At 38.8% G+C, this 16,036-nt stretch overlaps 1 protein-coding gene across 1 annotated transcript in view; it reads right to left on the bottom strand.

Annotated features, from left to right (window-relative positions):
- Nucleotides 1-13,793, bottom strand: part of jarid2b (jumonji, AT rich interactive domain 2b) — a 110,476-nt gene extending 96,683 nt beyond the window's left edge. Inside the window, exon 1 of the mRNA XM_052584332.1 lies at nucleotides 13,394-13,793. Coding sequence (XP_052440292.1) covers nucleotides 13,394-13,438 — 45 coding nt within the window. The 5' untranslated portion in view covers nucleotides 13,439-13,793. The remainder of the gene's footprint in view (nucleotides 1-13,393) is intronic.
- Nucleotides 13,794-16,036: the final 2,243 nt, after the last annotated feature.

Here is a 16,036-nt window from a genome sequence, read left to right as displayed (position 1 = left end):
TATAGTGTTCCAGAAACATTTTCCAAAAACAAAGTTCCAAAGAACAAAAAAAAAAAATATTTTGCTACATGATAAATGTCACTGCTACTCTGATAAATTGCATTGTGTCCTTGCTGAATAAAAGTATTAACATTAACACTTTCACATACACCAACCCCAAACTTTTCACACTACAGCAAACATGTGAAGTCAAATGGCCAGATGTCATTTAAAAGCACACAAAACAATAAAAACGACATATTTACAAAGAGAGGAGTAAAAAATGAGTAAAATGGCTATAATAAATCAGTTGAAATTGTGACTGGTTACTGTGAGCCTGTTTTGAACATGTGTGTGCCATTAAGGCGAGTTAAATTAATGGAAAAGTGTGAAACTATATTCTACACATTAGCCATTAATTATCACACCGCAGAGCAAAAAATCCATACAGGTCTGAGAGGAAAATAGATCATAATGTGCAAGCCTCCCATTAGCACACACACACACACACACACACATGTTACAGCCAAACAAAGCATCCGCTGTTGTCCTCCTACCAAACCAGCTTTTTTTTTTAGGCCCGATTAGGCTGTGGGTGTCTCAGACAGGCAGCCAGGTGTTAGAAGCTCGCTCAGGGCGTTTTTCGGATCAAAAAAATCTAAACCCATTCTCACAAGCAGGTCACTGCCCAAATCGCAGCAATTAAGAAATGATTTTCACCTCATGGATTGCCGTTACTTTCTCACAGATGATTCCCTTCCCAGCCTGTCAGCAGGGAGGCACTGGAGAGGGCAGCTAACGCAAGAAAAAGGAAAAAAAGAATAGAGTAAAAAAAAAAAAAAAAAAAAAACGGTGAGCAGGAAAGTAGGCTAGTAGAGCATTCAGGGTATGTGAAGAATTATTACGCGTGATATGAAAGAAAGCTTCCTGACAGGTTGGAGGGAAAAAAAGCACTAAATAAATTCAAAGTTCTCTTGCATTGTGTGAATATATGATTCATGGCATGGAGGGGGAGATTTCACGTTCCTTGGTCTTCAGTAAAATGCAAAAACAAAACTATGAAAACTGAGCATTTACATCCCTCATTTTCAATTCTAACACAAATAGCTACTGACTTGAAATTTTCAAAAGGCAAAAACATGGTGATTTCCCACATCGGTGCATGAATGAGGAGGCATAAAAACAGTCGATCTTTTTCTCCTCGCCTGTCACTGAGACTTTCCACAGGAAGAAGCCAGCGGAGAATCTCTGGCCCTCAACTGACACTAAATACGAGACTATGACTAATTTGACGCTTCAGCGAAATATTTGCAAGAAATTGTGACAACCGTTCATTCCAGCTAAATTCCAGCAGTCGAAATAAACGGCTGACTAAATCTGTAAATTCTGCCTTGTGTGTGTACATTAAAACACGTTTACTGGAAACACGATGCTGTCACTCAATATTACTGCATTTACAGTGTCAGGAGTGGCATACTTTTATAAACGTTTGCTCATAAATCTGTCAGTGCATCTGCGAGCCAACTTCACCTCGGCTCCTGCCAGTCCGCCTGAGTTTATTTAACGGGGTTAACTTTCCTAAAATTACTGTTTTGGGTTGAGGTTCATCTAATACAACCAATTTCTCTTTTTGGCATGATTTGCGCAGTCATTTTTTTTGATAACCTTAAAAACATTTAAACAAACAAAACCGTAATACTTTAGTAAAGCGACCAATTCTCACTATTAACCAGTTGCTTATTGGCATGCATATTACTAGCATATTGGCTATTTATTAGTGCTTATAAAGCAGATATTCCACATGACCATATTCTGCATCCATAATCCTACACAATACTTAACAACTACCTTATTAACTATCAGACAATAAAAAGGAGTTTGTGAACTTTCCATTAAAGGGGGGGGGGGGGGTGAAATGCTCGTTTTTACTCAATATCCTGTTAATCTTGAGTACCTATAGAGTAGTACTGCATCCTTCATAACTCCAAAAAGTCTTTAGTTTTATTATATTCATAAGAGAAAGATAGTCTGTACCGATTTTTCCCGGAAAAACACGAGCGGCTGGAGGCGTGACGTGTGGGCGGAGCTAAAGAATCACGAGCGCGAGTAGGCTTTTGCGTTGAGAGCGTTTGGAAGCTGTGACATTAACTTGAGGAAAAAAACATCCAAAACAAACCATGGCTAACAGTCAGATTCAGCGTATATTTATGATCCAGAATCAGATCCAGAGGCTGAAATTTAACAAGAGCAGCATCAGCAATCAGTCTCTATGTGGTATGTACTGAAACTGTATATATTTGCTGTACATGTGGAAAGTGCAGTTTGATGACAACATCGCATGTTGTTTACTTGATGTGCTTACACGCCGATAGCTAAGTTAACAACACAGAGATATTTGAAGCAGTTTTACTCACCGCCTGCGGTTCCAGCACACGATCGTGACCCTTTTTCCTTGGGATTGCATCATCCTTAAGAAATAAACGATGTGCAAATCCGGCGTCAAACTGGGCCTTGTTTGTAAAACAAGCATCTTCGAAATGCAGGAAACAAACAAAAACACTTGCACAACTCCGTTGATGCTCTGTAAAAATAAACTCCATCCACTGGTCCCTTAATGCTGTTTCTCTTTAGGTAATCTGTGTAGGGTTGTCTTGCCCTGGCAACCAAAAACACACTTCTTTTGTGACATTTCGCGACGCTCTCGCTCTGATCATTTAAGTCTGTTGTGCTCTCAGTGCTCTGCTATACGGCAGCGCGCGCTCTTCTGGCAGAAGTGCCTTAGGACCCATATAAGGAAATTCCGCTCCATCTAACGTCACACAGAGCCATACTCGAAAAAAAACTTTCCGAAACTTGTGACAAACCGGAAGGAGTATTTTTGGAACAGAAATTTTTAAACTTTGTCCATGTTTAGCATGGGAATCAAACTCTTTAACAGTGTAAAAAACTCAGTATGCATGAAATAGCATTTCACCCCCCCTTTAAGTTTGGGTTTTTGCCCCTCTCAACAACTGTTATTCATATTCTGATTGAAGCAGCAATGGCCTTCAAACTCAAAGAGTCTGAGTTAAACTCAAAGAGGTACAGAGTCCGACATGTGCGTGCAAATCCAATGAGAGCAACGCTGATTCTAGTAGCGCTCTCAGAGACCAGCAGAGCATCCGAGAGATGATAAAAATGGGATGGTAGGAAGAGCGAAGGCACTTGCAGCTCACGTCTGCCAGCAGACAAACAACTAACAGACGCTGCCATTAACCACGAGTTTGGACTAAAGCATCACTTATCAGCAGCAGAATCAATATCAGCCCAGCCTCACTGTTGAGTACCTGCATAAAAACAGATGGCATTATGCACACTAGCATTTAGCGTTAACATGCACGTGTGCATTTGTGTGCAAATGGGCTTCATTAAAGCAAACCTCAGTCATTCTGGTCAGTGGAGCTCCTGGGCTTTTCTGGCAATGAACATTTTGCTTCGTTCACATGGTGCAAAAAAAAAAAAAAAAAAAAAAAACACACTTGTGGATTTGTTGAGAATATCTGATTCATGAGTGAGCAGTTAAGAAGCTTGTTCGGTCTCCCCCGGAGCAGCCAGAGCTCATTATGAGCTCTCAGCGTCCGCCGAGCACCACTATTTTCAGACACTCAAGTGGCAAAGAAAAAAAAAAAACGGCAGAGAGACGCTGTGTTCTGGCAACAGAGTAGTTACTATGGAAACATAGTGGCTAGGCCCCTCTGATGGCATAGTGCATGTGTGATCAATGATCTTTTTTCTTTTCTTTTTCAAGACACTGTTTTTTAGTCACTATGGAGATGTTAAATTATACTTTCCTTGTATTTACTTCTAAAGTGATTGTTTGTTTGGTGTTAATTAATTTGAAACTTCTTTCTTGAATTAACAGTGAGTGGCTCATTTAGAGAAGCTCATTTCCAACCTGACAATAATTGTGAGGATTGGGAAAGTTGCTTGTAAATGCTATAATGTTGCATACAGCCGCTTGCCAAGAGGACTGCGACCGATGGCTTTGATGAGCTTATTGTGGTGTAAAAAGTGATTTAAATTCAGATCACTTTACAGAGCTAACAGCACCATTAGTCACCACGGCTGAAACTCTATCTGGAACTGGATTTAATTATATTATCTGGATCCTGTCAGATTTGTCCTTGACTGTCAAAAGGTTTTGTGGGTTAAACAAGAGACTGTCATTTAATCCATGGACAGGTTTGCCTTTCAGCGACTAAAATGGAGTTAGACACCGGAGATGATCCTTGCCATGAGGGTCAGCTTATGTTTAAAGGCAATGTAGGTGCTACCATACATAAAGAAATAAAACCGGAAAAAGGTGATTATGTGTTTCTTTGAAACATCCACCACTACATTCATTCAAAAGGAACATGCAATTCGAAAAAATTTGTAGTATATAGCAAAAAATAAATAAACAAATCAAAGAAGCACACATGTAAATTAAGATTCAAGCCATTTTTCATTTGCCTTAAAAACAAAATAAAAAAAAAATAAAATAAAAAAAAACAGAAAGAAATTTAAGTTTACAAATGTTAAATTGTTTCCTAAATTAGTACTTTGTCAGAAAGAGAGAAAAAACGTGTATCCTGAAAGGTCAATTTTGTACCATATATACCTCTAAAAGGTGCATTTGAGCACCTTAGAGTTGCTATTTGTACTACTATGAATGTTTGTACACCCTAAAGATACATTTCTTGCACATTTTGTCTGAAAGTGTAAGGATAATCATTTTAGAATCCTAAAACAGGATTGGAAAAAATGGTGAAACTGGTAAATAGTTTGCAGTTTATTTGCAATTATAGCCTATTTGTTTTTCAGTTAACAAGAATATGACAATATATATGCAAAAGGCTATTTTCAATAGTCACTCCCAAATTTATTTTTGGCAAAAAAGCACATTTTTATTGTAATGTTGTGTGACTAGCATTCATCAGTACTGACACTTAGTGTAATCAAGATGCTATTTATTGCCATTTACACTTGGGTACAAACATTATCTACACTATTTACTCAGTGTAAATAGTATCTATCTTCTACACAGTTTAAATAATTACCGTTCAGTATAAAACTAGGGATGGGCATGATTAATCGACGATCGATAATTGATCGTTAAGATTTTCCTCGATCATGTTAATTTGTTATCGATTAATCTAAAGCATTTTTTTTAATCTAATGCAGGTTGCGTTGCGTAGTGCGAGTCTTCAAGCAATTAAATGAATTTCACTGTGTGGCAGCAATTAAATATTTTACCACCATGGGGCAATATTTGACACCCTACTCGGTTATCTGTGATCTTCCGTTTTGATTTCAAAGAATAATCATGAAGATGTCACGGCGAAGTGTGGCGTGGGACCATTTTGATTTAAAAAGCGAACTAGTTAACTGCAAACATTGCGATACCGTGTTTAAGAACAACACGGCCACGGCTCAAATGATGTACCTGTGCATCCCGGCAAATTTTCATGAGGCTCTGTCTACAGTCTTTGTCTCCGCTGGTCGTCATGTACAAACATTTCATTAAAATGAACCGTAACTCCGTGAATACTCAACGAAGAGACATGAGAGAGATATCTATAGAAAGCCTGGAATGTCTACTTTTAAACTAAACAAGTGCTTCCGAAAAACAAATATTCTGAGATAAAGTAATCCATATGAAAACAACGCAATGTCTGTTTTTCATATCTTCCTTCATTATATTTAATGTGACCACGCCCCCGCGCTTAACGCGCTATTCAGATTCAAACTGAAGCGCGCGCTTGAATACGCCCACACAGAAGAAAAAGCAGCCAGACTATTCTTCAAGTTTTTATTTTATTTTACTGTTTGCTTCGCGATGAGAAGACTAAGACATAATTCACCCCAAAAAGATGTGATGTGGTTGATGATTTGAGAAATGGATTTCCTCACAAAAAAGAATGAAGCACTTTATTCAGACTCAAAACGCATATATGCGTTAATCGACTCGAAAGGGTTAAGAACGCCTGCTAGCAGCTGCAGGTTCCGCTGCTTTAGAGCACTGCATATGCACGCGGATATATGTTCGGTTTGCCTGAACGTAGTTTAACTGTCTGCCACAAGTTGATCTTGTAATAAAGGTCTCACCGAGGAAAAACACGCTGTATTTTTGTATTCATTGCATTTTTTTATTATAAAAATTAAATAATTATAAAAATATTAATGATTAATCGACAGTCGATCGTTAATTCTCCCGACGATCGACTAAGAAAATTTAATCGAATGCCCATCCCTATATAAAACCATATCAAAAGGAGTACAACTTCAATCACAATCCATTTTTTGTAATTTCCTGTGATCCGTACCATTAGCAAGCCATATATAACTCAGTCACACTGATGTGGAGATGAGGAGGATGAATTCACAGACGTAAAACTTTGGCTGCAGGAGAGCATTTCCAAAGTTTCCTTTGCCACTATTGAAAAACCAACCAAAAGAAACCACCAGGCTGAACATCAAGCAGCATCAAGCACGGCGGTCTGGCAATCCAGACAGGCCACAAAACAAATGATTAATGCGTAATACAGAGCTGAACGCACACAGTGTAAATAGTTCAGCAGTGGTTTCCACTGTACTGGTGTCTACACAACAATACAAGAAGATGCTCTGCCGAACAACACCTCAGATGAACAGATCTGATAGCCCTTGGTCTAAAATAGTAGCACTGTGCAGGATAAGGCACACTCTCTGTCATGACAAGTCAAACATTACACGACTGCATGTCTTGCTAGGGTCCTCGACGCTAAACAAAATGACTAACCCCAGTGTCAGGCCTCCGAGAGGCCCCACTGGCCTCTCCTCAAGCAGCTGAACTTGCACAAAAGCAGCCACATGGCTCCCAGTGGCACGCATCTCGCCGGCTAATGAGAGACGCAGCACTGAATTACAAATGTTCTGGCAGGAGGGTTAGCGTACCCAAAGACACTTCCATTACATCGCTCTAAGGGGGAGTTCTTCCATCTAAAAGCGCTCTCACTCGCTTTCGCTTACACTCACACATACATACGAAAACCACAGAGGCTGATCTTTAAAAGCCTGAAATGATTACGGTATAAGCCACTTCCTCATTACAGTAAATGTTTTCAATATGGCTGCTTTCACAACACACTGTCGATTCCAGTCTGCACCTGATCAGCGCATTCGGAACATATCGGATAATATACTGCAATTACAAAGACTAATGGCACAATGATTCATACAAGCAGACAGAGAAAAAGACAAAAACACCTCTAGAGAACAGAACGGTCTGTCAGCATCATGGAGGGGAACACAGTTGTGAAAGGGAAGTACCCTGCCAAGGGTTCTGCCTGTTGCTGCCACATCTTGGACACATGTCAGCATTCATGACAACATCAGTGAGGTTACCCTGCCTTGAGCCAAGTGCAAGCAAGACAGAACACAAAGGAACCGAGAAAGCGTGTCTGGAAATACAACTTCAAAGGGGAACAAATCATTGTACGTCCTCAAAGTACCAATTCTGGCATTACCCAGGTATAAGGATCTAATACAAACGACCAACACTAAAGAATACTGGTCCTCTGAACCTGAGGAACTCACTTTTACAATTTCCTCTATGGCAAGAGATATTCAACACTTCAGGTACACCTTTGGTCAGATGGAAAAATGGTGGATACAATTGTACAGTAATCCCAGTTTAACTTCTGCCCTACAAAAATATCTAGTTCTACCCCCTAGAGGTCCAGAACTAGACCAAACCCTAATCCTGAAATCTAGACACAGTCCAAATTGAGTGGTTTACTGCAGCATTAAAGAAAACACTTTGTAACAAATGTTCTCTTATGGTGAAAAAACCCACTTTAGCAGATTCCAGCAAATGTTCTGAAATTGTGCTGACCTGTGGTGAAGGTCATTATTACCTTTACGGTGTGGTCCCGTTACGGTGAGGTCCCATGTACCACTGTAAAGAAGTGTTTGTCAAAATATAGTTATTTCAATAGGAATCAAATTGTCTAAGATTTCCCCATGCAGATTTTGCAATGCTTTCAATTTGAATATGGATTCACTACGTTGACTAGCAAAAAGCTGTTTGACAGCAAGTTCTGTGTGAGGTTTGCTTCATACATCGCTACACTATTGACAATAGTTTGACACTATTGTGACTGCACTTTCATTAACGGCAGGCGTACACAATGAGATGTTTGCCATCGTAGGAGCTTGCAAGTGTTTCTTTTCCCATTTGGAGAAATTGCGTGGAAATTGTTGTTGCTCTTATGGTCGCAGCTCACATCATGTTGGAGAAATCATGCACTTCCCGAGCTACCGATATTTCTAAGATATGTTTAAAAAACTTTAACTAGTGTGTAGGCTCTCCTCTATTGTCGAATCATACACAATCACCTCACATAGGCTAGATCTACATATATGATTAACTCTACTACTAGGCAACCCTTATATCATACACATGCACGGTTGGTTGTTTAGTTTTTTTAACGAATGATTGTGTTGTTTTTTGGCTGTTCATCAAATCATTTGCACACTTATCTTTTTGTTGTTTTTATTTTTCTATACAAAGCTATAACCATTGAAACCTCTATGTTTTGCATGCTACTCTATGTCGCCGTACAGTAATGCCATTTAACAACTGACTTGGCAAGATTATCACTGATTCGCAACAAGTACAATGGCTCACGACTTCCCAAGTGTCCGAACTCACACAGTGTACGCCCACCTTAACCTGAAAACTGACAGCTGCCTTGTATGAGACCTCAAGCCAAGGCCCGAAAGTAGACCAACACATCACATTTTTGACCCAAAACAATACATCAAGTCAGGAGACATGGACCAAAGCCACGTTGGTGCGGCTGTTAGAGTTCTGCTGATAGAGTCTTCCATCAACATCTAAGCCTCTCCAGTGCGTGATTTACACCATCCACCACCACAACTCGCTCAACCACACTGAACGAAAAAGACTCCATCTAATACTTTGCCCCCTTATCTCATCATAATACAAAGTACAGGACAGAGAAATGAAAGCCAGGGAGGGAGAACATTCTTTCTGAGCACGTACCACTTATCAAGAACTGCTGCATCGGTTTTTATGTAAGCAGAGCAAATTTCTTGCATTACGTGGGCACATCCGCATACGTAACCACCAGTGCATGTTTGCTAATGTGGGCGTGAGTCCTGTGCAAGCAGACACACATTGACCAAGGAGCTCGACACTTGCAAAGGCTGGATCACATATGATTGTAAAGGTCGATAAGCAAAAGGTCACATTGCATAATGCACCAAGCCAGTGACACAACAGTCATAAAGGAGAAAGGCAACACTTATCTGTTACTGCACCAGACCAGATTCTCATAAATATGTCGTGAGATGAAACATTGTATCAGAGGACAATGGCAAGAATATTTCCATGTGAAAATTTTAAAGAATATATACAGAATTAATAAACAACCACTAATGCCAGCTTTGCCCAAGTGACCTGGCATTTCAGAGCAAAAGATTTGCGCAGTCGCTGCTGAAATGTAGTTTTGTAAAACGTTTTGAAATGACTCACATCTGTCAACAATGTAAAGAAAATGCAACCCTAAAGAACTGCATACACACATTTACATAAACAAATGCACATTGATGTGCATCATAATTACAATTTTAAAAAAATCCCAAACCATCAACTAATGATACAGCTAATTAACAAACATTAATAATAGGTAGGAGTTTGTTTATTCGTTCTCCTAGTATGCAAAGACAGTTATAAACAGGACCATAACAGAATCAATTACAGAAACTCTACATTCAGATTCTGGACAAATTTTAATTAAGCAACAGAACATTCTAGGATATTAAGAGAATGATGTTTCTAGAAGAACTACACTAACAAAGTCTCAAAATTAACTCAGCCCTTTTAAAACAGCTGGCCTTTTGGGGTATGATCCATGAATTCTGCCGTGTCAGAATGTGTGTGTGTGTGTGGGGGGGGGGGGGGGCAAGGTAAACACAAGGTAAAATGAAGCGCAATGGTGCTAGCGGCAGGCGCTCAAATACAAACATAAAATCTCTCACACGCACACACGCAGAGCCTCGCAGCTTTCTCCTCACAAATGGACGAGGTGCCCGCATTTACATTGCAAAGCTGGAGAACTCGGGGCGGGGGAAGGGGTCAGAGGGAGGGCTCGGTGAGCCTTGGCCCTGGTCTTTATTTTTGTTTCCAGCTTTTTTGTCCACCACACACTGCAGTGGATTTTTCAACTTGGCCCTCATCAGTTGTACGCCTGATGAAACAAACACTGACAGCTTCTTTACATTTGTAAAGGCCCCTACAGCAGCTGTGCTTATCTCACCACACGTCTATGAAACAGGGCCCGACCCCAGCTGGGCCTGCAGAGAGAGAGAGAGAGGGATAGGGAGAACGAGAGAGGAAGAATAGCCATGGGTAACCCCCCGTTCCCCCTGCACCATGTGCCATGTTCACTTCAACAGAACAAGAACACAAACGCGAGCTCTGGCTGCATTCATTAGCCAAAGTCCGGAATCAAAACCGGCGTTAACTCTTCACTCTAAAAACAGCCCTAAAAAATAATTATACAGAGAAGTTGCTTCGGAGAGTGTCAGGTTGAGAGAAGCCATTAAAGGAGCTCGACTGAAAGCAGAAGTGCCTTCATGCTCCCCTTCTGCTTTTCACACACGTCTATCAATCAGGGACGGTCTAATTGCATTTCCTTGTTTGCTCTTATTAACGTCTATTATCATATTTTTTTCTCCCTCTCTCGTATTCCACTAAATGAATTTTAATAATATTCACAGCACATGTGAAGGAAAATGGGGTGATAAAAAAAATCAAAACAAAAAATCCCTTGCACTCATGTTCCAGGGGATATGGTTAAGCCAGGCATGTATAATTGTCTTACGCTAATTAAGGGGAGGCTAAATCCAAGGGGCCAAGAGTTGTGCAGGCCCCGGGGAAAGATCCTTCAGGTTGTTTTTGTTATTTGCCTGACCAGATTTTAGCACAGCTGCCAATTCTGCACAGATGTGACATAAACAGCCATGTTCTGAACGGTTCAGGTCCGTTCCACGCGCACAACACAGAGGATCATGACCCTAACCATACTAACATGTGGTCAGTAGGAGATGGAGCAGATCCCCATCAGACATGTAACCATATACAGATCAAATGAACACTAAATATGTTATTCTATTAACGGATCACATTTTAAAAGGGGGAAAAAGACCTAAACAAATATACAGTATTTGTATACCTTTTTTTATGAATTTACACTTTGTACAAATCACTAATAATTACAAAAATGGAAACAACAAAATATAGAATAACTCAAATGTAGAACAAAGCATGTGCAGAAATGTGTCCTGTTTGTTATTATTTTCACATATTATTCACATCTGAAACATTTCTAGGTCTTAATTACACCGGGCTTCCTGTACACATTTTCTTTTATTATTATTCAAATAGGCCTAAATAATATTGACCATAAACCAGGGAACCAATATTCAATCACCTGGATTTCTCTAATGCATCCAAAGCTTATCCTGACAATCTTTTGACAAGTTTATTATTATTATTATTTTTAGGAAGGTGTTTTAAACTGATAGTAGTATAATGTTTTTTAACTGAATCATTCTTCTAAGGTCACCACGTGGTGTGATGGATTGCTTTTGTCAACACTTTCATTTCCTTTGTCAATCAACAAAAGTAATTGCGTCACACTTTTGTGGGCTGCTGTAACAATATGAGACGTTGCATTTACTGTTGACAAAAGTACACAAAGTCTGACAATTTCCATCACCTTTATGAAAAGCGATAAGTTGTCATGGAGCTGGAGCTTTACCGATAATGTGCGTGGAAACTGCCCCCATGGTGCGTCATCCTAACCCTATAGCCTCCCAATGTTTGTTTCACTCCTTTTGACCTGTTGCTGAGCTAAAAATATCACCAAAACATACACGTAAAGTGGAAAATTAACGGCACGGGGAATAATATGTAGCTAGTTCACGCGGCAGAAAAAAATTGGTTGCACGAGCTAACCCTTTTTACGCGCCGGCGGGAATTTATTTCTCGAAACTGGCTTGGTTTGACTGGAAAATAAAGTAAGGACAGTAGCAATGAAAGATGTAAGAACAGTACCGCAAACTACGACAAAAGAAACTCCTCTTCAACTACAGGTAAAACGTCTGGAAAACTCTGGTTAAGAGTCAGTCAGTTATTTGAAGGTTAACTGATACGAGGTTTGCTCTGCTGTCTCTGAGGAGACTAGAGCTTTTGTTATGGTAGTCTTGCTTAATTCCGCTCATGAGGAGAGTAAAATCACCAGCCAGAAAGTTCAAGCCCTATGTAGTCCCCAGTTCACCAATATACCACGACAAGTTCGCCGGTTCACCAACACATCGTCCTGGATAGACGGTAAAATGGTCGCTTTCCTTTAAACGCGAACCTCTGCAATGCGACTGGATATATTCCACTGTAAACGACATCCCATGCGCTTAATCTAATCAGTTGTGTAATATTACGACCGGTTAACATTCAAGGTTTCAGTCTGTTTAAACAATAAAACGTGCAGAAACTCTCCGAGAAAACGCAAACAGAGAGCGAGAGAGAGAGAAAGAGTTTCACCAAGAGTAGGCTAAATATACACAATACTGGCTGCTGCACAAGCTTGTGTTTTAAAACCGGGTATTGTACTTAAAATTGTACAGACTGTGAGGACAACCCTCTCTTCTGAATCTTAAATAAATTTACTTTACATCTGTCGCCAATTTGGAGCCTTATCAGTCGTCAAGGGCAGAGGAAATGCTTTCCTTACACTGTTACTTTGAAACATTAAAGAGCCCATTGCTTACACTCGAAGAAGAACGAGTTATATCCGAGGTAAACAAATCAAAGACGCCAGGGGATTTGGGATAGTTGCATTTATGACCCATATTGCTGCAGAAACCAGCTCGGGGAAACGTATCCCGGGATAAAAGAGGGCGATATGGTTGTCCTCGCGGCTTTGAGACGGAAAGCAATGAAGAGCAAACAAAGCCATTCTGATCACAATTACTTTTTAACGCTGGAGTTTGAGTAGCCTACTGACAAAAACCCAAAACAAAACACGTCCAGGTTTACAAACGAGTTGTGTAAAGTAACATCTGTTGTGCTAAACGTACCCGTTCCCAATGAGCACACCAGGGCAAAAGCGAGGAAAATCTACGTTTGAGCAACTACAGAGAACATCATTTAAAATACATTTAAGTCCTGCGAACACAGTACGATACATCTGCGCCTTGTTTTCAAATCCAGATTAAACCCAACAAGAACCATCCGTGATCAAAGTTTACGCATTTAACATCGACACAAGCGCGAGACAATCGAACAAACTTAAGGGCAGCCGCATAAAAAACGATCAATACTTACATATTTCTTCTGAATTATATTCCTCTTAGGTCTTTCCTTGCTCATTCTGCAATCCAAAATGATTTATTGTTAAGGAGAGAATCGCCACATTAATTTTCTTCCTGCTTCTCTTCTTTTCCCGGAGCAAAGCGATTTAAATCCCCTTGTAGTTTGCTTGGCTGTGCAGAATTCCCTCTTCGATCGCGGACGATTCCTGGCAGAATCGTGCAATTACCGATAATCCCAAAATCAGGGATCCACCGCCAAGGGTAAAGGGCAAAATAAACAATCACATCGGCATACCATAGTTAAAACCATTCGCCACAATAACTTCCATCAGTGATGTTCATCCCGGTGCTGTCGAAGTCCGTTCCCCCTATGTTTCCTCTTAGTTTAGCGTTCCCGCTACGCAAACAGCGTACAGAGCACGCGCGTGTGCTCGTTCCACTTGTTCCCTCACACTGTTTCCGCTCATCTGTTTTGATCTTATAATATTTACTATATATTTAGACATTGATCACAGTATCGATCTGAAGGTTTTGGAGGCTTCGCCGACTGCGCTGTATATGGATGAAGTATTCATTCAAATAATTGTACAATGTATTTCTATCTCTATCAAGTATATTTTTTTTTGGTTCTGCTTCTCAATCTCAGGTTAAAATAGTTTCTTGGTATTATATATAGTGGTGTATGTATATATATATATATATATATATATATATATATGTATGTATGTGTGTGTGTGTGTGTGTGTGTGTGTGTGTACACAAACACACACACATATATAAATATATATATCCAATTTACACACACACAGAGAGAGAGAGAGAGAGAGAGAGAGAGATGGTATAATATACAATACATAGGCCTTTTATGCTTTTGAGGATATGTGGTACTTTACCTATTTACTCTACACCACTAGCTTGCATATATATATATATATATATATATATATATATATATATATATATATATATATATATATATATATATATATATATATATATATATAGCTTAAATTATCAAATTTATCAAATCAAATCTTTTCTCATAGGGAGAACACTGCAATGGGCCTCTTGTCAAATCTATTAATCTTTATTTTTATAGTGCTTCATGCAATATGCAATTGTGACAAAGTAACTTTACAAACAGGCAAACTGTGTGTTTTATCTTACCTGATCTCTATGGTTTCCATTGTCAATCTCCCTTGTTGTCTCTTTCATTAAGTTCATGCAAAGACAATTATAGTTAATATTGAATCTATGTGGCAAGATTGAGGTGTGCGAACTGACCTGTGTGTGCATGTTCGTAAATGCTTGCTTTTGGCTACCAAATATCTCAGTCCGGTATTTCCCAGCAATCTTGGCTGTAAATATGAATAGCTTATAATGAAAAAACAAATTAATTTATCAATATTAATATTATTGTTGTTATTTTTATTTTCCATATTTGTTTCTAATATTGTTCTTTTGGCACTACTGTTATTTTTATATACAAACTTGTATATATATATATATATATATATATATATATATATATATATATATATATATATATATATATATATATAGTACATTTATTTGTAATTTCATACACATTCACCTCAGTCGGCAAATGCTTCTAAGCCTTCAGATCGATCCTGTGATCAACATCTAAATATATAGTAAATATATAATAAATATTATAAGATTTATGAGGGAACAGTGGAGCGAGCACACAGGCGTGCTCTGTACGCTGTTTGCGTAGCAGGAATGCTAAACTAAGGGGAAACAGACACAACACCGGTTCTTTAAAACATGTAGGTTCATTCAAGTGAAGATGTAAATGTTCTGGGGAGAGTTACATCTTGTTTTGAAAAGGCATATCAGAGGATAGAATAAAAGAAAAAGAAAAGGGGTTGGTGGTCCCTTTTGGCTGGAGCTAGCAGACGTTGAGTAAACTCTCCAGCACCACGGGCTCATCTGAACACAAGGTGAAGCTTCTTTCTTTAAACAGCCTATCACACAGGGTTGCCAGGTCCCAGAAAATGTTCCGGCCCAAAGCTTACTGAAAACCTGCCCAAAAGGCATGAAAACTAGCCCAATTTTTGCTCTGGCCAATCATAGCTGACAGCAGCTTTATTTCATTAATGCCCTTTAAAATAAACATTGTGATTTTATTTATTCTATGTTTTGAATCTTAGCAAGACTTGTTTATATGTAGTATATCTTGCACATTTGAAATTATTTAATCTGTATTTTAGCTGTATTTTAGCTTTCTTTCATTTTAGTTTCCAGCATTTTTCATAATACAATTATTTTGGCACTTTTTCATAATAAAACTTAAAATATTGTTTACTTCAGTTTTAGTTATTTAATTAGGCTTACATCAAGTTCAATTAAAATTCGAAATATATTTATTTTGCAATTAACAGAAACAAAATGTTTTGTATTTTATTTTATTTCAGTTCATGTTTATTTCATGTAAATAATGGAAATATTTTTACACTTTTAGTTTCAGTTTTAGTTTTAAATAACTCCTGTTTGGAGCTTGTCTAGTAAGTACACATACTTTAAGAGCATTGGTTTAAACAATTTGAGTGGTTCTTGGTCAAAGACCCCAAAAAATACATAAACTCTTGTAGTACGCATTAGACCTATGGTATATTTCACTAGCACACTTCTG

The sequence above is a fragment of the Carassius gibelio genome, chromosome B19, assembly GCF_023724105.1.
Source record: "Carassius gibelio isolate Cgi1373 ecotype wild population from Czech Republic chromosome B19, carGib1.2-hapl.c, whole genome shotgun sequence".
In the NCBI taxonomy this organism is placed as follows: domain Eukaryota; kingdom Metazoa; phylum Chordata; class Actinopteri; order Cypriniformes; family Cyprinidae; genus Carassius; species Carassius gibelio.
This window is presented reverse-complemented; position numbering and strand designations above follow the sequence as displayed.